Source organism: Phoenix dactylifera, chromosome 12, assembly GCF_051530095.1.
Source record: "Phoenix dactylifera cultivar Ajwa chromosome 12, Ajwa_hap1_PhDact_Kaust_v1.1, whole genome shotgun sequence".
Lineage (NCBI taxonomy): Eukaryota > Viridiplantae > Streptophyta > Magnoliopsida > Arecales > Arecaceae > Phoenix > Phoenix dactylifera.
This window is the reverse complement of record NC_143201.1, coordinates 6,092,688-6,119,789: the sequence shown is the minus strand read 5'-3', so window position 1 is coordinate 6,119,789 and position 27,102 is coordinate 6,092,688. Positions and strand designations below refer to the sequence as shown.

Below are 27,102 nucleotides of genomic sequence, written 5' to 3'. Positions count from 1 at the left end.
TACCGTCGCCCCACGACTCACCCTCAATGTCTAATACTTTAGCTATTCTTATATATATATATATATATATATATATATATATGATCTTTAATTGTATCTTTTCTATGTCAATACTTCAATGTCTATTTCTAATTTATATTATGTTTTACCTGAACTATATTTTTTATAATTTAGTACCTTTTTTGTGTATGTATCTTATTGGTTCATGGTCATTAGCTCAAGTACGTATCAACATTCCAACAGAAAATATGCTTTAATTTATGTTTGTATGTTATGTAAATTTGCTCAAAAATCCTTTAGTCAATGTGTAAACAACGCACTATACTAATTTGCAAGAAGCTTAGTGAAGTACTGAGATACACATTTAAATATACATGCATCCCTTACAGAAATAGAAAGAGGAGTATAAAATAAAAATAATAAATGTATGATTTGTCAAACAGAAGTATTCGACTATTAAATTTTATAGGTTTATAGACTGTTGATTATAATTTCTCTTTAGTAATATTAATTAGTTTCTATACATGTCCCCAATAGGTCTTAAAGTTGTTTACAGTGTGTGGTTTCACAAAATTACTTGTATATTTGTTTGAAGTGCCTAAACATGACACTTAAGAAATACCTTTAAGATTTAAGAAATACCTTAGCATTTAAACGTTGAAATCTGAACCAACACAAAAAATTTGGATTTTAAACTAAAGCTTAAAATTCTACCCAAAAGGAAAAATAAAGTTCAAGAATTAAATTTTTCTATTTTTAGGGAATTTTAAATCTTCAGTAATTTTGTAGAACTCGGATGACAGCTTATTTCTTATTTATACATAACATCTTAAAAGTTTTTGAGCATATCAAATTCAAGATTGTACCAATATTGCATATAATACCTCCCCTTATCCTTATTTACAAGTTGACCCAAATAAAGCTATTTTTATTTGTGATATGACCCTTCTATTGGTCCTCCATCTCCTTCACTAACGATAGTCCCAATCAAGGTTCGCACTAGTATAGACGTACCGAGTGTCGGTACGGTACCGTACGCTCGGTACCGACCGTACCGACATTGGTGTACCGATACCGGTACCCATCGGTACGGGTACGGTACGCTCGGTACCGACCGGTACAGTGAACCTTGGTCTCAATTAATCAAGGGTAAGAAATGACTATCTTACCTTGGCCAAAGGCAAAAAAAGGTATGCTTTCCAACTTTCTCCTTTCCCCTCAAAAGAAAAAACCCCATCCTAGTATCAGCTCCCATCCCAACTTTCTCCGCTCTCGCCATTGTCATCGATGTCACTGATCACCCCTTTTTGTGTGGTCCGTTCTAGTGACAGCATTCCTACTTTTAAGCCGCTTCCCCTGTAGTTGTCAGCTCGTTCTTGACAAATCCGATCGGTTCTGTGCCGATCGTGTTCTCTCGTCTTTCAAATGGTGAATCACCGAAGCCAAATCCATCTTGCTCGCTAATGGCGATCTGGAGTACTCGTCCAATGATTGTCATGTGGGGGATAGCAGTGGCAAAGATCCAAGGACGAGAATTCCCCAAAGGCAAATATCAAGCAGCTTACAAAGGCATCGAAGGACCATGACAACAAGAAGCAAAAGGAGTGGGAATGCATGTACCATGAGGACCTCTTCATCTTCCCCCAGGACCTGGAGAAGTGACGAGAGGGGGGCCTTCTCGAGCTCTAGGTCAATGCCCCCAAGAGATGATGGCGCCCAGGTGGGAGCTAATATGGATCAACAAGGAGTACGAGGTTGTCCGCTAGGAGATGGAGGCCAGCCACGATCCCGCTTTTGCCCCTTTCTACCTGCCCTACAGCAAGCGCTACTGTGAAGACCTGTGTAGGCATGTGTTTAGTCCCACATCATTTATTCGCCGAGAAGAACTTGGATATACAAGATCAAGGAACCCAAATAATATCTTCAGACTAGCCATTTTGGATGAGGTCATGAGTTGTTACAAATAGTATCAGAGCGAACTCAGCTCATAGCCCATATGGACTAAGGAACACTGCAGTACGGGCTCTTTGAGGCTGACCATAGATCAATCGTGGTGCTTGTGATTAGATTTGAATGGATTTGAACCCTCAGCCTGACGAAGACGTCAAGGCTTGAATGAAAAAAGTATGTGAGGACCCGTGCAGGCATGTGTCTAGTCCCACATCGGTTATTCGAGATCTTGCGTACTTGTATAGGATTAAGGAGCCCAAATAATATCCTCCGGCTAGCCATTTTGGGTGAGATCCTGAGTTGTTACAGCTACCATCTCGACAACCTCTAGGACATCCCTAACCCCAAGTCTATCGAGTAGCTCAACTGCATCGTGGAGTTCCTCAAATGGGTCACTTGTGTCTTCCAAGAAAGCACCTCATCATCATCACTACTTCCAAAGAAAGGAGGCTTGGAGCCCTAACGGTTGGGCGAGCAAGGAAGTGGATCACTTAACAATGGAGTCCTAATGCTGAAAGAAAGGAAAGAGGAAAAAGATAACAAGGAAATTACATTTAAAATGAGGACATGGGTAATTTTGTCCCCAACTTATAACGGACCCCCCAAATGATAAAAAAATGACCATCCAATCATCTATTAGAGTTAACCTAAACTTAGTGGTTTCTTGCAAATAAAAATAAGCTTATCAACATCAATTTGCAAATTGGGATATGGAGAGGTGTTATATGCAATATAGGCAAATTCCTAGGAAAAACTCAATGCCTCAATTCAATGAAAAAAAATAAGAAAAGAGGACATTTACATAAATAATATTTATGTAAGTTTGTTTTCATTTAGTAGTTTGTCTATCTGCCTTCATTATATGCTTGCTAAGTTTTATGCTTAACCCACCTAGCAATACCAACCGATTGGAGAGGGGTGTGTGGACTGTGGAGGCAAACTAGTGGGCCCACATGTTAACTACCTTTCCCTATCTATAAGTAAGGATCAATAGGAGAAAATCGCAGAGGATATGAAAAAGGAAAGGATTATGCGGTCCTATAAAGATAAGAAGAAGAAGAAGAAGGTTAACTTGGATAAGTATTATCTTTGGAGACTAAGCTTTTCTGATGCCCTTGAAATTTAAGATATCATTGGTGTTTTTAAGTCATATGACTTTATGCATTGTTTTGAATTTCTAAACTACATTATCTTTTCTAAAGTCTTATGATTTCCCGGGTAATCTTTTTATGTTCCCCGGAATTTAAGGTTTTCCTTTTACATTTTTTAAGCTTATTTCTTCTTTCAAATAGCCAAATTCAGAACTTAAATATTGTTTCTAAATTAACAAACACCAGCCAGTTTTCAAAGCTTCAGGTTTCATTTATGACCTCTGAATTTTGTATTGATTTAAGTTTATGTGTTGTTTTAAATTTTCAAACCTCAAGGTTATCTCTAAAACTTAGGTTTTCTTCCACTCCACTATTAGTTTCAATTATCAAGTTGTTCTATATTTCAGAATTAATAATTAGTTGCAAAGAATTTGACGTCTTCTTCTTTAATAGTTCGTTACTATGTTAATTTGAAACTATGTTTTGGTTTCAATATGGAAATTCTAAAAGCATATGATTTACAGAGCGGAAATTCTGTTAACAAGACTTAAACTATGGTATTTATGAAGCCCTTTCAAATCTTAAAAAGAAATATCAAACTTCAAAGATACATGGGAACCTCAACCCAGATGATATAATTGGCCTCACTCTCTGGCCAGCTGGTATATGTGGCCTCATTCAGATCATCAACAAGGATTTATGTGAACACTAGGCCAAGTGGTATTAGTTGATCTCGATGATTTATGTGACCTCATCTAGTTCATTTGTAACTCGTGTTTCCTAAGCTGCATTAGCAGTAACAGTTTGTGGCCTCATCCATTTACTCATAAGGATACGGTCTTGAGGATATAAGGGAATGTTTGGGGGAAAAAAGGTGAAACTATATCAAACAAAAGAGTTTTTCTAAAATTTATAATTATACTTAACGCATTTGATTTCAAAAAAATATCTGACTTACGATTTTTCTTGTAAATTATTAGGACCCTTTGAACCTTTTTATAGCATCTTAGTTCTTGTGGAAAACTGTACTTTCTGTCAACTTACATCCAAGCTTTCTAGTGATGACTTGATCATCTAATCTATTTTAAATCATTTGTTATGGACACTTCAATTCTTTGACCATGCTCGAGGTTTGCTTGTTGAGTTTCGTTGCCCACCTTTTTATCTATTACACAATCTTTCAGAAGGAGAAAGAGGGCTATTATAGGCCTTTTTGAAGAAGTGGTTGGGAATTGAAGCCCATCTTCTCTTGCTTCCCTAAACAGTGGGCTGTAGTAATTCGCAATCTATAATGTGATCAAATGATGGATTGATTTTTCTGGTCCTGACTTGATCACTCATTACCATTAGTCACCCAAAGTTGAAATATAGGACCAATCTATAGGGTGGTGGCTAATTTACCTAGAGGACTATCTTAAGGGAATCAAATCTCCCATTAGACTGAAACAGAGAGAAAGGTTAGCAGGATTTAGCTGGATAGTTTAAGAAGCAGCAGAAAATGAAGGGTATCACTTTTTTCAGAGAAATTTGCAAACCATTAGAAAAAAGGTAATCATCCTCTCCCCTTATCATTGCTTATTAGGGGCGTCTATCGATCACATGAAATGACCATAGGTAGCAAGGAAGGCCAGGTGTGGCTCTCTAGTCATCCTCATGACTAAATGGAGAACTCCCAAATTGTATCTGCTTTCAGAATATGAATACTTGTTTTTCTTTTAATTAAAGACCATTTGATCACATTGTGCTAGTGTTCATGTCATTAATAAAACTGAATAGGTAAAGGGGATGAATGGACTAGCAAATAAACAATTCCAGCAGGAAGATCTAACACAATTAGTCTAAATGATGTAACTAATGGTACAAATCCACCCTAAACATGATGGTGATTTTATCAGACATCTTTAGTTGTCTAATAAACATGTCAAAGTCAATACCCAAGTCACCAATAATCAAAATAGTAGAAAAAATGAAATGTCTTGGTAAAAGAACAAAGGAAATATCTAATCAGGAGACTGCATGAGTTGGACAACTGAATCCCATCCAAGAATACCAAACGAACCTTAAAAGGAAGAAAATAAGACTGCAAATGAATAATTCAAGACCTTAGACTAGGGGATAAACAAGCATGAGCATGTATGCACAAACACCACAAGCATGAATAATTTCCATTGAGGCCTTCATTGTGCTTGGATTTTAGACAAGAACATCCTAGACATCATAAAATAAACCTTTGAAACATATTTCGAAACCCATGATGACTGAAATTTGGACCTGATGTCTAGACTATCTCACATGGAAACTCCCACGTCTTGCTCTCACACCCCACTGCTGTGTATATCCCATGCCAAGCCTCTCATATGTGGATCCCAATCTCATTTCACATGCAAAATTTGACATAATCCACCCGAGATAGAACTCTCAAGTTGTTTTAGAAAGATGAAACCTCCTGATTTAAGGAGAGTAGATCCACTAGAATCATAGAAGTTCTTTTGTTGGAAATTACCAAGACTGAGGCACATGGCAGAAGGCTGAATAACTATAACACCCATCACATTTGCATTTTTATTGGCTGCACAACTATGTGCTCAACACTATCCTACCCCCAGACTTCCGAGTCCCAGTCTAACATGATGCAAAGCTCTCTTAATCTCATGCCCCACTTCATTGAGAAAGTCAAAGCCTCCTAGCAGACTAGCCTAACACAAAAGAGGTTTGTGCATTCTACCTTTGTTGAAAACATTTGTATGATTCGCTTGAGTCTAGTATCTATCAGGGTTTTAAAACTCGATTTTCTGTTTCGCTTTCTTGGAATAGACTTTTGGTTTCAGTTGTTTTGGCAGTTTCATAAGTTTCACTCCAAGTTTCAAAGTTTCAATCAAAAAATCAAGAAAAAAATTGAAAAATCAAAATACAAGAAAAATAAAAGAAGCCAATAAAAGTTCCTATACAACATTTTAACTATTTGTGTTATATAGGTCCTTTGTAGTTTCTACAATTTAAGGTTGAAGTTAGCATTGCATGTGAGGTTAAATTAGGTACGCTAAATATTTTGTATGGTGAATATATGTGTGTGTGTGTGTGTGTGTCTATGCATGCATGTAAAAAATACTTATTGAATAGCAGTTGTTTAAAAATCCATAAATTTCATATTTAGTGGAAGTCATCAATATACTGAATCTTGGATAATTTTTCTCATATATTTGAGGAGCGTTGCGTATATTTCATATAAAAAGGTGCTACTATTTTTAACTGCATTGTATTTAATTGTTCAAGTTAGTATTTACTCTCTATAGCGTACCATAATAAGGGTTTTTTCTTTAGACCTTGGTCCATCAAGGCTTCAGCTTAATATCTAGCTCCACTTTTAACTCAACAACACGAACCAAAAATGAACAAATGATATTTTATAGATTATGCAGTTCTAATAAAAAAATGAATCTAAATATTATAAACTCCAAAAAATAATATTAAAAAGCATCTATCAGTTGTTTCGATCAGTTTTGGCCAAACTAGACAGAAACTAGCCAGTTTGGGCTGAAACTGACCCAACCCACCAAATCTAGGTATCAGTTTCGGTTTAATTTCAGCCAAAATGGAATGGTTTTGGCTGCAACTTAAAACCTTGGCGTCTACCATCATATTTTCTACTAATAGTCAACATGTTTATAATCCCGCCATTCATGATCTTGGATATCCTTAAAACATTGTGTATTGTCTTGCTTTAAGTTACATTTTGTGCTAAAACTATGTCAGTTATGAAGGTCATTTGAATAGGCAATGGAAAAAATTTTGGATGCGCTAATACATGGCAAAATGCCTCAGGGTGACTAAAGCCCATGCCAACCAAGAGCTGAATGTCTAAACTCTAAACTAAATAGTTAAGGTTGTTTCCATCCACACATTCTCATTTAGGAAGTGAGAACTCAAGAACTTGATGGGTTGCAACATTCATTAAAAGGAAACTTGATAGATTATTTTTTGGATTATTTTATGTTGGATAATATGAGTTCTGTTGTGCATTTTGCATGTGCAGATTTTATATGGATAAATAAAGTCCTTTAGGTTAGAATTCATACTTGAGTTATAATCCAAGTCAAATTCAAATTATGCCGTAATTGAGCTTTGGACTTTGGATTGAACCCAAGTGTATAAAACTCACTCGTGTACCAACTGGTATAACCATGAAAGACATGCATTTGCAAACTAATAAGGTGGATGAATTCTTGATTCAAAACTAGATGGGATAAAGATAAGCAGTGTTTTCACCATAGACGTAAAAATACATAGATATAGAACTTCAATCATATTTGAAATTTAATCAGACTGAGGTCATGTCTAAACAGGATCAAGTTTAGAGCACTAGCAAAGTTTTTGAACTAATATAGCTTGATGTGACCTGGTTGGGGCAAACTTGCCAAGTTTATTTTTGCTAGACCCATATTTGAGAAACCATGAAACCCATCTAGATTCTAAACTTATGCCCCAGGTATCGATTGTTTTATTCATCAGGTCGAAATTCTAAAACTGATTACATTTGGGTTCAATACTAAATCTAGTTGACCCACATCATCCCAACCTGCAAACAACAATCAAAGCGAGACTACAATTTAGTTGAGTTTATAATCATTTTTGCTATGGGGTTCTTGACATAGATCTTGAGGCTGCATTTGGCTGCAGAGTAGAGAACTTGGGGTTAGCTGTCTGTAACCTGAGCTGTCCCTCCATGATTCCTTTATCCCTGGGTTAAAAATAAATTGCTATTTGGTTCAGAATTGGTAGGGATAACTGAAAAAAGTGGAAAAAGGTGGAGAAAAGTTAAAAGAGAGAAGCAATAACTATTACCCTTTACTGGGTTCAAATTATTTCACCTCCCCCAAGCAAAATTTTAACCCAAGATAAGGAGATCTGGCATTGACCAGCCTAATCTTATTTCCAAAAAAGTAAAGCCGTTTGGTGGGGTTGCCGGATAAACCACCCCTATTCCAGGGATATCCCACAACCAAAGAGGCCCTAGGGGACCATTTTCCAACTATGAACCCCAACAGAATTGTTTTCTTATTAGATTCTTTAGCTTGCAATCTGTGCTATAAAGCAATACTATAATGACAGGCAATTCTCTTTCTATTTCGATAGGTGAGGACTGCCAAGAATGTAATATTTCATTTTAAAAGGGTGCAGTTATGAGAGTTTTTTGTAGCAAAGGCATGTCGTTATAATCATATGCTTCCTGATACTAAATCTTGTCAAACCTTACTTAAATATTTTTGAAGTTTAGGGTGATTCTGAAGATTCCATTTTAGTTACTTAAAGATTTTATCCTAAAACCTATCCACATTTTTCTCCACATGCATTTTACTAGCATGTATATGTGCATGTGTTTGTATGTAAATATTCATTCATATACATGCACTAATATGTTCACAAGAAGCAATACGTACAAGTATGCATAATAATAAACATATTCACATGTATGAATTGATGGGCATTTGGCATGTAATGTGGTTATTTAGATGTATTGAAAGCAAATTATTGTGTTATTTGAGAAACTGATACTCCATCAACACAATGGATGCTAGTTAGCAAGTGCAAAGCATTAGCACTTAACCATATAAAACTAAATAATAATTTTGAATAAGCAATTTAGATAGCTCAAGGTACCTGAGTCAGAGAATATGTAACCCCAGCAATACCAAATAGCTCGGCCCTCTTGAGAGCCTGTTTGAGATATTGGCAAAGAAAAATCAAAATACAAATCAAACTAGATGAAAGAATCAAACAAAAGCGTCCAAGCAAACCTCTGAGTAGACCCACTGCATATGCTCAGGATCATCAGCATCAAAAGCTTTCCCATTATGTACCTACCAAAAATTAACTAATAAAAATGAAAAATTTGAGGCAATCCAAAATCACAAGAGAGAAAATGATGGAAAATCATTGGTACCTCATCCCATTTGATCAAATGTGCATATTCAATACAATGGGCAGCAGTTCGTGGGGTCTCTGCAAGGGTACACAATGGAAACTTCACCTGTGGAGGAAACAGCCAAATGTTGCACTCAAAGCAAGGTGTAGTCCCAGGCAATATTACTCTAGCATGACCTTTGAAACCTTCAGTTCCACCATCTACCATAGGTTTGACGGTTTCGGGTATTGGCTTGTCATCACAATCATACTCTAGATTTCCAAAAATGATGAGATATACTACATCAGATAAAGGGCAGAAAGATGGGATCACTTTTAAAATGGTTTATATCAGCACACTGAGATGAAACTATACTGGATGCATATGCCATATTGACATATTACTAAAGACTAAAAAAGAATGGAGAAAGGAGTATCTTATAAATCACCAAAATTAAGGAGGAAAAAGATGAAATCTGAAATGTTTCTTTTAAACTAATTTAGTTATGAAGTAGCATAACATGGATAGCTTTAGTAGGTAGGGTCCACAACTTGCCCGTAGTTGTGTTCTTCAGTATTATGTATAAAACCCTGCAACTGATAACCAGCATCAAACTAACAAACACAAAAAATGTCCAAAGCAATTATAAAACAGAAGCTTAAATCACTGTTATCTGGAGGCATTCCATTGCTGCAATTGTTTGTGCTTCTCGCATGGTAGCCTCCTAGAAACCTAGCACATTCGGACTTTCATTAAAAGTGTAAAGAATGTGAGAACTAAAGAGTATTTTCATCCTTCACTGAAAAAAACAAGAGTATTTTCATCAAATATGGTAGAAGGGCAAATCTGTTGGAGACTCCTAAGCGTGCAAGTATGCATAATAGAGTGTAAGTGCATGATTCCAAAAGGAAATGAAATGCACTTACTAAGCTAATATCTCCCTTATTCATGCCTCTACAAACAATATTTTGAAGCCAATAACTACGAACTTTTGATGGTTCTAGAGCATCACAGGATTTTATTTTTTTTTGGAAGTTAACGGAAAAGAGTACAACCATCTAGTATACCATTCTATCCATCAACAAAACATAGTCCAACCCGAGGGGAGGATTATCCTGCCAATGGTGGTAACCTCCATGCTGGGCTGCACGGTGAGCCAGCCAATTGGCACACTGATTGGCCTGGCAATACGCATGTAGCACATGAAAATCAATGAGAGGTGCTCCTGATGTGGGTAATATCAGAGAGATACCAGTTGGGCATTAACATCAGAGCCCTTTCCAGCGAACAATGGTTAGAGAACCACCCTCCAGCAGAACCTTAGTGGCATGCAAAACAAGGACAGCAACACAAAGGCCCTCTGATTCAGCTCAGAGCTCTGTCACTGACACAGTGGTATAAGGAATCTGACTAGCTCCAGCAAAGAGTAGAGCATCACAGAATTTTGGTTTAACTAATTCTGCTAGCATTTGAAACTTGTATGCAGAAGTTTGGTTTGAGAAGAAGTATCCGACATGGTTATAGAGCACTGGAATGTATACCAGGACCTCAATTGCGCTGAATCAGTGTGATCTCACAAATTGGAGGGAAGAGGGAGCCGTTTAGGCGTCTTAAGCCTAAATGAAGCAGAGAAGGTGTTGGAAAGGCCTTCCCAACACTTCTTTTAACAAAAGAATCAAAGGAGGAGGGGGCCCTGTTTCGAACCGGGTCGCACTAAGTTCGAACGAAACCGGCCGATTCGGGCCTTTTTTGGTCAGTTCGGAATCCATTCCTGTTGTTTCGGGGCCGGAACCGTTCTTAATAGGCGAACCGACCTAGTTCCCCACCAGGTCAGCTCGGTATGGGCCGAACCAGGCAGTTCGGTCCGGTTCGGCCTACCTTGCCCTCGCCTCTTCTACTATATCGGTACGAGCCCGGCAGGAGGCCGCACTGACTCGTGCCGCCTGGCAACCAGTCTGAGGACCGATACCGGCACAACAGTCCTTGGTGCTATGTGTCATTATGAAACTAGTTTTCAAAAACATTGGCAATTGATCAACTCCAACTCTGAGAATTTAAAAGCTGGCATTGGTAACTATGCTGGTCCCCAATCAGCAAGGTATGTGCCCCACTATACGCCCATGTTGACACATGGCACAGGCTGGCACACTAGAACAACTTGATAGAGCAACATAGACCGACTTGGACATAGCATGGCTTGCACCTTGATTCTAGGCTCAAGCAAGGATGAAACAATTGCACGCACTGATGTTTAAATATGTCAGAAATATGCAGACCTGTTAAATGGTCATTGTAAGAAGCAAAGCATATTAAAGCACACTACTTTATGGAGTGCTCCTGCATATCTCATACTGCATGATTCTCATTACAGGAATCATTATTAAGACTCCCTGCTCAGGCAGTCTGATCTTTGACCATCATTTCTGCAACACAAGCATATCCGTGAAAACCTAAGATACAATACCTCCTCATCATCCAACAAGTTGTTGTCAGAATAATTTTGGAAAGCTGTGACACTGACATGGTATTCCACTCAAATCAAATCATTGCTGTTGCAATATAAGTTTTATGGCATTTCCTTATATCTTGGTAATGATGTCCCTCCAGCTTTCAAGAGTTTCTGTTTGCCTCAAATATATTGAAGATCTTCTATGAAAAACCAGCATTTTGAACTTTTTTTTTAATTTCCATATTAACTGCACTCAACTAATGAATTTCACAGCTGATAGTCATTCCATCCAGAATACACCAAGTAATAGAAATCAACTTTTGGCAGTCACTCATACAAAATTACTTATGCTGTCAACCATGTTCGCCAATACTCGCAACCTCTAGGGAGTTCAGAATTACATGCCAACTGCCTCCACTAAGGGGCCATATGCAATTATAAATCACCTAGAAACATATCTACAGGACCAGATAGCAAGTATTCACGTTGATTAGGCAGAGTGGATTTTGAAGCTAGCTTAGCACAACTTAGATCTTTTAAATGCTCCACACTCCACAAACTGTTAATATTTCTTGTTCAAGTAAGCAGAACTAAGTGCAATGGCCACAACAACCTGGGGAGTAGGTTAGTTCTCAACATCCACTAACTAGACTTACCATCAAATGGTATACAATATTTTGTAACAACTTATCTTGAATCCAAATTACAAGCTCCAATAAAATATAACAAAAACTGTTATTTTTACACCAGAAAATAATAGAATATCTTGATATTCTTCAACCATCTGTTCTCTCAGGAGCAAGACTTTAATTGATGTCCTCTCATGTTTTTTTTGAGAGTTAAAAAAATTGCAGAAGTAAATTTGGTAAGAAAAGTCTAAAGAAAATTATAACAATTTCTTAAATAAAGATAGAGCTCCTTGACAACCTACTTAGCAAATTCCAGATAACTATCGATCATATACTTTCAGAAACAAGAGCAAGTCTAGCTCTTTAATAGGCATTATTTATCCAATCAACTTGTAAGAACCAAAACAATTATGGATATTATGAACATTAAGGAACAACAGTCAATGAAATTCCTCTTTCACCAAGTCTCTCCGGTTCATCTAGCTCCTCTTTATTTGGGAAAAATATGAAACGCACACACATATACACATGTATAAAAATATATATTCGGCCATCTTGTTGCTCTAGCTTATCCCATTTATCTTCATATTTTCACATGAGCAGGCAATCTCCAATGTTTACTTTGTGAGTATTCTTCAAAGTTTAATCTGATGTCCAGTCTCTATCTGTCCTCCAAGCTTCACCACAAATCGAAGCAAACATCCTAATGTCTGTGATACTTACAATATGCTTGGTGACCTTTCCAATGTCCAACATCTTGATCTATATAATATTCATTAATTACACCCTGTAAGTTTACCTTAAAATCCCACTAACAAATGAACTATCCAAAATAAGCTAAAAATTGGTTTGTCAATCATAAAGTACAACTACAAGGGATCTAATTCAAACTATAACTGCAGTAATCATCTTAAAATAAGCATCACAATTTCTATAGATGCCTACAAAATGAAAAATTTGCAATGCAACATCGAAAGGATGCACTTCATGTAAGGAGCATCCTTTGGAGTAACACCAAACAATGCTCAAAGTCAATCATTGAAAAAGTGCATTTTAATTGCCCACAATGGATGAGAAAGAGCAACTTACCCAGAAAACTGCAAGCAACAGAATTAATGTAGCTTCGAGCCTCAATTGAATCAAGACCAAGGACAATTATGTTGAAATCATTGTAAAATTCTAGGTCCTTATCCTCAATCCTGCAAAAATGAGGTACAATATTCACACCACTAACTCTTTCCATAACACGCTTCGCAGCTACCTCCGCCTTGGACTTGCCAACATCCTGAAGCCTGCAGTACCAAAGCAAAACATTGAGGGATACATTCTAAGTAAACTTCATGAACCTCAAATAATGGAAGCACAGCACGTTTCCATGCATTTACCTTTTTCTGATATATGACAGTGTACGGCACATGATACAAACATGACTGGTTTATAGATGGCTATCATTCCATCCTAACTGACTTAGCGTAAGGAATATCCGACAGTCAATTGAGATTACATGATTTAACATCATTTTTCATTTATGTGAATAATGTAGCGCATGATTCCAGAAACAGATTTAATCCCATTGCGTCATTGCACATGGTACTTTATTTAGAGTGAATGTGGTCCATGATTCCACAAATTTAACATGACCGATAAAGCATTGGTCGAAATTCTTACTTAACTCATCACAGTACCAGGCCTGTAGGAATGCTCCTACTCAAGTTTAATATGCAAGGCCACACATAAATGGCAACATGTATGCCCTCTAAGAGTTCAACCTAGAGTGGGATAACAAAAGGTGCTGCATGAACTGGCTGAATGCTCTCTCCAGCTAGTCACTTTCCCTCTCTTTTTCCTCTGTTTTTTTTTAATTAGTCCTTTCATTCTTGATCCATCCCCTTTAAGGGACAGCTGGTGTTCTACAGCTACTCCAATTATATATATTTCCCTTATTTTTCTTTTTTTCCCCTCTTCATTGACAGGGCTAGTAACTAACTGAAACCACTGACATGTTTTCCTTTCAGGGAGACTAGTGCCATAAGATATTCAACTACAATATCCTATCGAAACATCAAACCCTAGATACCAACCGCTGAAACTGTTTTTACCCTTCTATCAAACAAAGCTTGGGTGAAATCTGCTGTGCAGCCAATAGTTTCTTGGGGAACATAAAACCAGTCCTTTTTTCTAAATATACCTTGGTCCCATGTTTAAGACCGTCGCAAAATGTACCTGAATTTAGCAGTACCACTAGTTGTAAGAAGTCTTTTTAACATCTCATAAGGGAGTGAAAAACAATATGTTAAATAGAAGTAGTACAAAAGGAGTTAGAGTCCGTGCAGTCAACTCCATTTCCTAATCTCACTCTATTTGTCCCCCTCCTTATATATCATTAACTGAATTTCCTATATTATTACCTCATTTTTTTTCTTTTTAAATAATCAATCCATTTATTGTCACTGCAAGGTATCAGTGATTGATTGTAGAGGAATCTGACATTTTGCCTCAACAATGAGCCCTATTCATGGAAGATCTTCAACTACAATTGTCACGCCCTCGAACGAGATCGCGAGCCAGGATCGCAGCAACCACCACAAACTCCTAAGAAACTCTCCCCACAAGCATGCAAGGCATCTTATCACATTATCATAAAGCAAGCAGCAGAACTAAATAGTCAATTAACTAAGTCCAAAATTAAATCAATTAAAATCCAACTTAGAGTACCACAAAATCTCAATAGTATCCAATAATCTTGCATTAAACTTCAATGAATTTCCAATCTAAAATAAAGGACCAACATTGTGCTTCTAATCACTCTCCCGAAAGGTAACCACGTGCCAGTTTAGTTCACACTTCACAGGATCTGTAAAAATGGTAAGATATCGAATATAGATAGCCCACTAAGCAATGACCATCTTCACTAAATAAATATGGCAATACAATAAATAGTTATTTACCAAAAATAAGCATATGGAATTCATCAGTTCAAAACCAGAACTAGATATACAATACTATCAAAATATTATACATGCCAATTTCAATCTTTCTCAAAAATCAAATTTCGTTCATAAATTCAGATTTTTTCAAAGCATCAAGTTCATCTCGTCAGCCAAGAGCTATGACCACATTTTTTCTATGGTAGGGCTATGATATCGTGCATCTTCTTATGTATGTCACGCATCTTCTTACGGTGAAGTTCTTCAGGACCACATATCTGCTTGCAGTATGTCGTTCCTCTTCTCACAACGTAAACCCTTTAGGACTAATCAAGTGTCAACATACAACCCTCACTAGCCACTAGAATGATCTTTAAGATACTCGAACTGAGAGTCCACATCCATCTCAAAATCAAAGCTCCTTTTCATAAAACACGTTTCATATTCCAAAGTGGCAAAATATATAATGCCATACGGTATTGAAATCAATCGATCATAATCCACAACGAAATCAAAATTGTCGATTATGCTTCAAATATTGTTCCACAATAAGACAGATTCAATAATTAAATACTACACTTCAAGTTTATAAATCATAAACAATATGACTCAAAATTCAATGACATAAATATTTTATAATCTGCTGATAAATCTAGAAAAAGAATTACACTACTTACCTTACAAGTACACTAATAAATCCATATCATCCAAAAAAAAATCCTTCTCAAAATTCTCAATTTACAGACCAGATCATAGTATCCCCTACATGGATTCAATTTCAGCAATCAGAGAATATCAACGGAAAATCCGAACAATGATGGAAAAGTAAGAGGAAAAGGTGGAGGGGGGATAGGTCTAACCAAGCGATGGTGCCTGGCGGCCCGGGTGGGTCCGATCAGAGCAACTTCATTTGACCAAGATCGGACTAAAATACAAGAAGTCGATAAAGGTCAATGCGAACTAAATCCCATGGTGCTCAATAAAGGCCAGGGTAGTGCCGCAACGTTGCCCAATTAACAGGGCAATTCAAGGCCCCTTCACTGTGGTCAACTCCGGTTCAAAGCAAAGGGCTTAGGAACCCCCCCTTTGGATCCAAAGATCATGTAGAGAGAAAGAGAGAGAAAAAGGAGAGAGAACTTAGATAGAGAAAGAGAAATAGAGGATTCTCTTCCCTCTTCTTTCTTTGTTTTTTCTAACGAGCAGAGGGGCTTCGGCCTCCTCCAACTAGGGAAATAGAGGATGATCTGATTAGTAGGTGGCCGTGGCTGGAAAGTGATAGCATGCAATAGTGGTGGAAGGCGGAGAGCGGGTGGCAGTGATGAGTGTCCGGCGAAAGGAATGGTAGTGGGCACTCGCCGACAGCTAGGGCTCCGGCAGTGGGCACAAACCAGCACGGGAGACTGGCCAAAAGGTTCAGCAACTAGTGCCAGCAGCAAAGATAACTAGAAAAGAAAGAAATAGGATCGAAAGTCAATCCAAAAATAAGGGAACCAACATAGCATCCCCTTCATGACAAAAATCCGACGACTAGCCAACCGAAATCCGTGATTTAAGAGATAAGGGTGTGGACAAGGATTAATTAGAAGTTTAGGGGATCATTACCTTGTTCCGGCAATGCTCCAATGGCTTTCTCCAATGAAGAGATAGAATGTGGCCATCAATTATCAAGAGGAAAAAGAAGAGAGAGTGGTAATGATGGTCCGCAGTGTTGGGTGGTAGGTGAATGGAGGGTTGAGAGGCTCTTAAATAGAGCACAGTCGGGATCTCCTTCAGCCCTGGAAGTCTTCCCATAGTCGAACTCCCATAAGGGAGTCAGAGAAGAAGGTGGCTCCCATCGGGATTCTGCCACTTCACAGCACGTGCGACGCATATGCATCAGTTTTTTTAACGAAGGGCTTTGCTATCCCTGGGCTGGATTGGTCAAGTGGACCAGGCCATGTTCCGTATACCATCTTCAAAAGGGTCGGGTATTACAACAACATTTAGCAAGCCATCAGCATCATGAATTACAGTACACACCACCAGATGTTAGACAATATTTGCAAATACAGTTGGAAATCTATTTAAAACAAAATTGTTATTTTAATTTTTTAAGGAATAGAAATATTTATATAATAAAGTTCTATTATTCCAAGATCTAACATTTCCGTAAGATGACAAATTAAAGCACGCGCTCAAAATTCGTGACCAAGAGCTTTCGCAATTAAACAAACTGAACACCATAATTATGTTTGAGTTTTCCAGGGTTACAGGTATCAGTTGTAAAACATATATGTACATGTACAGAATTCAATGCATCTGATATGTTATATATGTAGAGATATATATTAAATAAATAAGCATATAAATTGGCCATTTGCCCCAATAATGGATTCTTGAAACTATTGCATTCACTACAGCAACTGCTCCACAACCTTCAACCTGCACCTTCACAGATGTTAAGTGAAACAAATTGATTGCATAGCATGTTGTACATGTTGTTTGCCTTTTGTATCATGGTATGCCTAAGATATGGTAAGCATATGACTATTATAATGATGTGCAAGAATCAGATTATAAATCTCTTCTTATGTACTATAGCATATTTCCAACACTTGTTGTCAAGGTGATATGATTTTAAAAATTATAAACTTCCTCTAAAACTTTAAAGAGTAGCTACATGGAATTTCCTCATACTTTGCCCAAATATGTGTGGGATTCAAGCATCCTATATGACACCGTTTGCCAAGGACATACCTTCAGGATGTTACACTGAGATAAAGTTAATCTTTTGAAGGATCTTTGTAGCATATCAGCATTGCTATTGCTTGACATATTTATTATATAGTTATTCTCACGAGATGTTCTGGCGGAGGCTTGAAGGACTTAGATCCATTTAGGTTATGTTTTTTATAGTTGCAAAGATCCTACCTACAGTGAATCCCATTATGAATGATAATTGCTTTTAGAAAGAAAATACATCACCAAACCAATTCCTTTTATAGGACCTATCGTTGCATAGGATTGTTGCATGAAAGACGAAGCTTGCCTTGTCATCCATGCAAGTACAACCACACAAAAATGTTGCAGAGCTCAATGACAAGCCAACCAAACACAATGGTGGAAAATGATGGATCATCTCTTGCGACAACAAAATAAGGCAGTCAATTTATTGTTCATTTTTTGTTTGTTACAGGGACTGATTTTAGCAAACTTTGGGATGGTTGTCAAGAGCGCACCCAGGCAATAAACAAGAAGGCCAAGAGTGAGACCACATATATAAAGATCAAGGATCGTTGTGCTGGTACCAGGGCCAATACCACTTGGCCAGCGGCATGATTTTGTACGCCCCATGCCGTTCCATACCAAGCTCGTACTCCAAACAACAAAGAGGGTGAGGGAGAGGGAGAAAGGGAGAGAGGAAAAGAGAGAGAGGGAGAGGAAGGAACGAAGGGAGAGAGAAGGTCAGCAAAGGCCAGCAGAGCATGGCCCGACACGGCAAGGAGGACGGGGGAGAGGAAGAATGAAAGAGAGGAAAAGAGAGAAAGGGGGGAAGGAGGGAGAGGGAGACCGTCCAACAAGCTCCGCCACCCTCCATCTCTCTCCCTCCCTCTCCCACCCTCCCCCCTCTCTCTCTCTCTTTTCCTCTCTTTCCTTCTCCCTCTCCCCCTTCCGCCGGTTTCTCGTAGTTATGCTGGAATCATCCCAGTCTGCCGTCAGTACAGCTCAATACGCCTGAACCAGTCAGTTTGGGGTGGTTCCGCATTCCTTGATAAAGACAATAATAGAGATAGCATCCAGTGTGTTGTATGCTTGAACCTTATAGTTTCCTACCATCTGATAGAGTGGAATTGTAGCCTACTCATCTTGATCTGATTGTCATAAAGTTGATAGACACTTTTGTAGATCTTAGAAAGTTCTTGCACTAAGCCATAAATCATAAGGTTCATAACAATTTGTTACCAGTTGTCATGCCTCGGATAACTTTCCTTGAGCACCGACAATCATCAATTTGAGCATGGAGCAGAAGTCATCAGATTCCATTCGAGTTGCATTCCAACTCGATGCCTAATATGATTTTACTATAGGTGTCAATGAACACTCTTTCCAAGGTGGAGCTAGAGCTAGATATTCCAAAGTTATTGCTTTAGTTGTAAGGTAGGTTATTGTTTACGATAGTGATAAAATGCCATAGATGCTATTGACGCTTGACATTTTTTCACAATCCATGATGGTAATGCCGACCTTGGTAATGTACTGTAACTTCCGATGGAGAGAAGGCAATTATCCATCTTGCTCATTGTCTTGCTTAACTTTCTAGCCAGTTTTAATAGGGCAATAGGCAAAGGAGATTGTTAGGCTAATACCATCATCTACAAGAGGAATCCATGTTCTAACACGAGCCAACAAGACTCAACCAAACAAAATGTGCAGTGCAAGCAAAGACCATACTCCTTAGAAAGATTCTTCAATCTTCTTGGAGTTATTGAAGATTCTAGAAAAACATGTTTAAGAGATTGTGCGATGTTCACAATATCATTAAATGATCGAGTAGGGTCGGCAAGACCGTTCCAAACCAGGCAATTTGGGGCAAACCGAGCCATACCGGCGGCGAACCGGGACAGTTCCGGTAACGAAAATGAAACCCGTCGACGGAGGAGAAGAAAAGAGAGAAAAAGATAGAGCGAGCAGAGGAGGGAGGCAGACGGAGAGAAAGAAAGAGAGTGGGAGGCGGAGGCCGGCCGGCGGAGGACTCTGTGGCCAGGTCCCCTTTGCCATTCGAAATAGAGGTCCAGCCCCTTTTTTTTATTTCACGACTTTTAAGTGAAGTCGGCAAATCGCTTGCCGACGTCACTTAAAAGTCCCAAAAGTAAAAAAAGGGTTGAAACCCTGTTTCGAACAAAACAGGAGACCCGGCAGCGGAGCCCTCCTCCGCCTTCTTCGCACGGGTCGTCGGCCCTCCACCGGCCTCCGCCACCCTCCTTCTCTCTCCCTCCCTCTTTCCTTCTCTCTCTCTCTCTTCCTCTCCCCCGTTTGCCCTCTCCCCCGCCTCTTCTACTATGTCAGTATAAGGCCGGCACGAAACAGTACAGGGGTGTACCGTTCCGTGCCGTCGAACAACCGGTCCGAGCTCCAGTTCCGGTATAGCAGACCATGGATCAAAGAGTAGATGAACCCAAAGATTTACAAAAGCAACTTCATATGACACTTTGGTGCACTCCAATCTCTCTTCCTCAAAATTATCAATTAGAAGGAAACGATGAATTGCTTGCATTCAATGGTGACAACACTTACATCAAAATAAACAATACTTTATTAATCAAATTCTCAAGTTGCAAATCTCTTGAGATGTCAATGGCTAGAATTGCATATGCTCAAGAGAGGATTGTCGTCAATGAATTTACTCAAATGATCTGCAAGAGGTTATAAAAGCATGCATTAAACTATTAAAGAAGAATTAAAAATTGAAGTTGTCAAACTGTAAGGGAAGGCACAGGCCCACCTTAAGGAGCCTCGAGAGAAAGAAAAAAAAGTCATGCAATAGAGTCAAGAAGTATCAAGGATTTTATTGTGGCCCATGGAGGAGCATAATCTCCATCCAGTAGAGGCAATTCTTGCTTGACATAGCAAATGCAAACCAACTCTGGACTACTCTTTCGAAATTGTGAAGAGATGGAATTTATGTGGATTATGAGTTCTTGGAAATCTTGAAATACTTTAAATTCTTGTAACTTATAGGCTCGGAAAGCTTGGAGAAAATCATCCTCTTCTTCAAGTATAATAGCATTTCAAGTCTTTGCCATTTATTCGATTGTACTTGCCATCCAAAGAAGCAATTTTATAGAAGGCATTGTATTAATGCATAATAAATGAGCCCTCCCACTTCAAGACAAATTAGTGTTGCACCTTACAAGCATCATTATCAAGGGATGGAAACCAACACTTCACAATGCTTATTACCAATATAGTCTCAGTACAAAACATCACAGCATATCAAAACGTATGCAACATATACAGCCTAAAAGTTATATAATATATATGTATGACTTTATGAGCATGTAGATTATATCAATGTCTAAGTGCTTCAAGATCAAATCCCATATATTTCAAGACATCAATAATTCAGCATTATGCAACTCCAATAGTGCAGACTAGGAATTATTTGGCTTGTGATATCATTTCCTCCTAACACTCCTTAGTATCGGGTAATGCCTCCTTTAGATAAAGGGCAACGGCCTTAATTTCAGCCTCATCTTAAGCAAATGCTTTCGTATTTGATTGTAGATCATTTGAATGCCCCTTCCAATTTGACTTCATAGCAACAACTGTCTCTTAAGCATGTTCGATGTCTTACAAGAAACATCTGAAAGGAATTGGAACTCAAAAATTTGACTGATAAAGTGATGGAAACCAACACAATATATGTGGCTCCAAAATGCTAAGCAGGCCCATGTATGCAATCACACAATATGAAGACAGCGTTTGGCAACATTTCTAGCAGTGGCAAAGCCAAAAATTTTCAAAAGGGGGGCAACCAATATTAAAAAAAATCAATTGATTACTTTTAACAGTCAACTTAGGTCATTATTTTTTTATAATTTCAAGTCTAAATAAAAGTTATTTCAAGTTGTCGTTATATATAACTTTACAGCCCTAAGTTTATATTATTTTATTAAGCAAATATATGATTATGACTTGGGAAAATATTCATATTAGAATTTAGACATGCATCTCATACTTGAGAAATAAATTTTTAATATGATCAAACTATCATGGTTCTATAATTTTAATTTTATATAACAAAAATAATTTAAAAAACAAAGAGAATTATGCTATTGCAAAAAATAAATTAACAAGCAGAAAAAATCAGAATTTCTAAGGACAAAACATGGAATCACTAAGAACAAAAAACTCTTCTTCTACTGCTGCTTCTCCATTTTGTCTTTTTATGAAAGTACAAAATGCAGATTAGATAGTAAAATAATAATATCAAACCTGAAAATAGTAAAAGAAAACAAGAAACCAAAACCCTCCCCCTCCTGTTGCTCTTCTTCTTCACCTTTTTTGTGACAAGAAAAAAGCAAACAAAAATGAAAAAAAAAAAAAAGCTATGAAGAAGAAAACTACAGTAGTGAAATAAATAGGCTGCTAGGAGCTTGAGGAGGCCTCTGCTAACTTTCCTTCAGATCAAAAAGCATTAAACTTTCTGCTCGATCTTTTGTTCTTTCCTTCTTAAAATTATGTTTATGGAAGAGTTCATACTTGGTTGGAGTATTTGAGAAGTTCACTGGAGTATGAAATTTTGGGATGTCGAGTAATTGAAGGAAAGTCCCTTAGAATATTATTTCAAACTAACTTTTTATAATCAAAGCCACCCATCCACCCATGCAAATATGGATCGCTGACCTTTTAATGGGAATAGTATAAAAGCACCCTAAAAAAGGTAATTAGTCAAATACCGACATCAAATCCCTAACAGAATTCCACAATTTCTAGAAACTGAGAAAGACATCAAAAAACAGAAAATAGAAAGTGGGATACCAAAAACCATTTTTTTCCCTTGGTTTCTACGTTTTGAAAACAAAAACTGAAAACTAGAAACTAGAAGTGATGCCAAATAGAGATTAAGCAAGCCATATACGCAGCCATACAATGCTAAGTGAACTGCCTTTTTAATCCATATGTGTTATGACCATATATAGGCAATGTGATGCAGCTAAGGGACCGTATATGCATGTGTGGGCGCATATGTGGTAGTATAAAGCACTACTCTCTCCTACGCTTCCAGCAAAAGTGCCTGTGCCAATGCATTGATCATTAGATCAAGATGAGCAGGCAGCAAATTGATCCCATTAAGAGGGTACTGAACCAAAAAAATCAAGCATGTATGATGCAGTTTTCATCAATTCTTTAAGCCTATTGCATTGCTCACAACCTTCTCTAGAGTCCATCATCTTGCGCATTTTTCCGCACTCCAGTAGTTTGTTAAACTCAGTGCATACAAGTATGTTGACTGGAATTTAGCAAAATGATAAGGGCTTCTAATATGGAATCAAAGTGAGTATGGTGACCAAGGTTGTCATAACGGTGCCTAGGCAGTCCCAGCTATGCGCTTGGGCAGCCCCACTACCTAGGTGCCTCATATTTTCCAAGCTGCTAGGTTTTTTTGGTACACCCAAGCTACTAGGTTGGACGGCCAGTCAAGCACCTAACTTAGGATCTAGACGAGCCTCTGGCCATCTATTAGCCATTTGTTATCAGGTGAATGCCTATTTCTAATTTTATTGAACATTTTCAGCCACCTTTCTCCATAAATTTTAGGAAGTTTATTTGCTATCCATCAGTTTGGATTATATTCATGGAGTAAACTTATCAAAGCACTAAGACTACTTTAAGATCAAAACCATCCATTTTTAATCTTCTTTCATCCACCTAAAGACAACTGTCCATCAAGCTACCTTCTCTTGACTTTATATCCTCTTCTCCATATGAGTGGCAAGATGATTATGGGCATTGAACAAGAGAAACCAAGAAATTTGGAGGTTGGAGTCATTATATTCGTGCTAATTTAATCATACAAGTCTATTATATTAAATTTAATATCTTTTGGAGTTTAACTATAAGCACCCACCTAGCGACATAGGCATTTTGCTTAGGCATCGAAAGGAGCCACTATCTAGAACCATCTAGGCATTTTGACAACATTGCTTGTAATGTCAATGAGTTTTTCCTACAGAAATTGATAATTTGCAACATTGCTATCCCCTTAAAGATCAATAGCAACCAATATATATTTATGAAGATAATATCCTTTCAACCAATAATGCTCCATGAGACCACAACCATTGCCTCATTAATAACCATTTATATCATCCCCCAGTGGTTAATGGGACATTGATCTTATTTTCTAGAGTTACTAAGCAGTCAATTTGCATGACGCAAACAAAGCTAGTATCTCAAGCTAGAGATTCTATATTTCATGCTTATTCCCCAACCAGAAAGGAAATAAGATTTGACAATTTTAGTCCCTTGCAAGATTATAGGTCAATCTTGCGAGAACATGCAAGACCACCTAATCACCCCACATACTGGAAACTGTTGTGATTTCCTCCAAGCCACAATTTACATGGAGAAACTAGCGCATACTTCTTCAAAAGTTTGTAAGAGGCTTGCATTATGATACTTAACAACTTGGTATTCATTGGTACATACCTTCTTTTTTTTATCAAGGTATGTTAAGAAGTGACTAGATCGGTACTTATTGCATTGGCTAGGCCATAAGACCATTATATGTATTTCTAATTGAAGTGCCACTTCATATTTAAACAATTACCTCCAATGTCAGAGTTTATACATAATATTCACTTCTAATCACTTCAGGCACCACTACAATGGTTTCAATTAACTCCCACAAGTCAATAGCACTTTTTGTTTTCTTTAATGTTCAGGTGAAACAAGAAATGGAAGGAAGCCTAACCGAAGATCCCCTATAGGTGAAGGATGGCAAGTTAAACTGCTGACCATGTCCGTAAGGGATCAAATATGTCTCTAATTTCAGCGAACTCACCACCTAACCACTAATGTAAACTTGTAAAATTCGGGAAAGGTACCTCATCATTGCAACTGCTTGGAATTGATGCTTGAATAGGTAAGAATAGTATATGTAGTAAACAAGAATACCGCTGTTCTCTGATTTGATGCCTTCCCCACATCTGCAACCTAATTTCAAATTTTTGATGTCTGGTTGGCTAAAGTTCCCCACAACCAATAGGATTTGATGCTTGTAAGCATATCAGAATTAGTGTGTAATTGGAATTCATGTTACATTCCATTTTCTTGAGAGAGAGAGAGAGAGAGAGAGAGAGAGGAGCTGAAGGATCGCTTAGCTATAAAGGTTGCTTAGCTATCTACAACACTTTGATGAATAATGCCAGCTTCACCCAAAATTCTTACTTTAGTGCTTAACCTAGTTTACATAATTAGGGAACGTAAGGTTTCCGATCGGGTATCTCATATGCCACATTGTTTGTGTGAGAACAAACGTTAACTGGATGAGAAGACAAAAGACATAGACAAGGGCTATTCCATACCTAAAGAGGAACTGCCGATTGAGGTTGGAAACCTCGATGGTGTCCATGTCGATGACATCGATGTTCTTGAAGCCAGACAGAGCCAGGTCCTTGAGCAATTCGCAGCCCAACCCGCCAGCCCCTACGACCAGCACCCTCACAAACTCCCCGATCTCCTCCCTCAGCTATGGAAACAAACCCTAATAAGAGAAATCCAAGGAGAAAACATGGATTACAAGGAAAAGGCACCGAGATGGGGGATTCACAGTGGGGCTGTGCTCGAAGCCATGGCCGACGATGTTTCCGGGCCTGGCGAGAAGCTTGTCGAGATCTCTCCATCTTCCTTGCTGAGCCAAGGGGTTCGCCATTGGATCGGGTTTTTCTCAGAAAAGCTTCGCGTTCTTCCCCTTCTGATACTTCCAAGCCCCAGAATTCCAGCGGCTTTACAGTGGAGTGAAGAATGAATATGAACCCCCTTCCTCCCTGTTGGGCCCTCACTTGTGAAGAGGACCGAGAGATAACATGCACCGGCGGAGTACCGGACTTTCCCCGGTCTTAATTATTCGAACAAATATTTTTAATAATAATAATAATGATGATGATGATGTGATTTGGTGGCTTGAAATTCATTGAAGTTAATATAAATAAGAATGTTCATTGAAATAAGAATTTTTTTAGATAAGTGCTAGCTTATAAGGTAGGAATTCTTGGGATTTCGAATCTTGCTTTCACTAGGGTATGAGTAAGGGCATTTGGAGGAGAGTTAAAAGACTCAAAACCTTTTTGTATGGACCTATGGGCCATTTTTATCAAAAGATTTAGAAAAATTTTGAATAAAGAATTTCAAAATCAAATTTAAATAGGTGGGATAAGATTTAATGCTTATAATCATAGTTATGGTTATAGTTTGGTTTTGATCCAATCATGAATTTGATGCATTGTGTTAGTAGACCATGTTGACCTAGACAGGTAAAATATCAAATATATGAAAGTGGGTTAGGTCAAACTAGGGTCCAATAGGACACCAAACTGAATCAAACCACAGAGGTATTTGAGCAAGGCTTATCGTTGTTGTACGGTCCTTGCATGTCCTTTCTACTAAAAAAAGAAAAGATTCTTTTTAAAATAATTCATTTTTAAATCAAACTAAATAGTTAGGACAATATTCAATAATTATAATCATATTTTGATTATGATTTGGTTTTGGTCCAATCATGAAGTTGATGCATTGCGTTGGTAGATCATGTTGACCCAACAACGCAAAATGCGTGAAAGTGGATAAAGTCGAACTAGGATCCAACAGAACACAAAAATGAATTAGAATGGATTTATCTCAACAATTTATAAGAGTAACAGTTTTTTTACTTGGGCGAGACTCGGATATGTTAGTTGGATTGTACGAATTAGAAATTGATAAAAGAAAGCAGTTTTATGAACTAAAATTTTCTCAAATACATGAAAAAATTTGCTAAGCTAATGCATAGACTCAATTTTTGGATGTGCTCCCATCTAAAGAAAGTTGAGTATGATACTGAGCCCATATCTTGGGCAGGGTAAGTCTGAAAATTGTTAAATATTCATATTTAACATAAAAGGATTTATTTACAAGACATAAACATATCAATGCTTGGCTTTTTTGACTAAGAAATTAACATTTTTATGTAAAATCAAGCTTGATTGTGTATGCATGTGTGTTTTGAATGAAAGTTTGATTGAGTTATTTTATATTTACCCCTGCATCAGTCTCTATTAGATGGTCCCATTAAACTATCATTAAAGTTAGATTACATTTATGAGATAACATTTTGATCTTCATAGAATCGGCTCTAAAATTAAAATTAAAATTAAAATATTATTTGAAACCAATTATTTTCTATTTTTTTCAAATTTCATAATTTCTTTTATGATTTTTGCATATATATACTGATAAAATTGCCCATTTATGTATTTATCCCCCAAGTTGGAACTGGATTGAGTTTTTTTGTTTGCATATTTATCCTTGCCATCACTTGGGGTTAGATGGCCTGGTCAAAGAATATAGCTTAAAAATTAATTTAAAAATTAAATTTAAAGACTCATATAATTAGCTCTAAAAATTAAATTTA

The 27,102-nt window shown here is 37.5% G+C and overlaps 1 protein-coding gene across 1 annotated transcript in view; it reads right to left on the bottom strand.

Annotated features, from left to right (window-relative positions):
* ECR1 (E1 C-terminal related 1) overlaps nucleotides 1-25,484 on the bottom strand; it is a 31,042-nt gene extending 5,558 nt beyond the window's left edge. Inside the window, exons 1-6 of the mRNA XM_039115890.3 lie at nucleotides 25,264-25,484; nucleotides 25,019-25,182; nucleotides 13,111-13,313; nucleotides 8,983-9,215; nucleotides 8,837-8,899; nucleotides 8,700-8,756 (exon numbers count right to left, since the gene is read on the bottom strand). Of these exons, the coding sequence (XP_038971818.2) occupies nucleotides 8,700-8,756; nucleotides 8,837-8,899; nucleotides 8,983-9,215; nucleotides 13,111-13,313; nucleotides 25,019-25,182; nucleotides 25,264-25,365 (822 nt within the window). The 5' untranslated portion in view covers nucleotides 25,366-25,484. The remainder of the gene's footprint in view (nucleotides 1-8,699; nucleotides 8,757-8,836; nucleotides 8,900-8,982; nucleotides 9,216-13,110; nucleotides 13,314-25,018; nucleotides 25,183-25,263) is intronic.
* Between the last annotated feature and the right edge of the window lie 1,618 nt (nucleotides 25,485-27,102).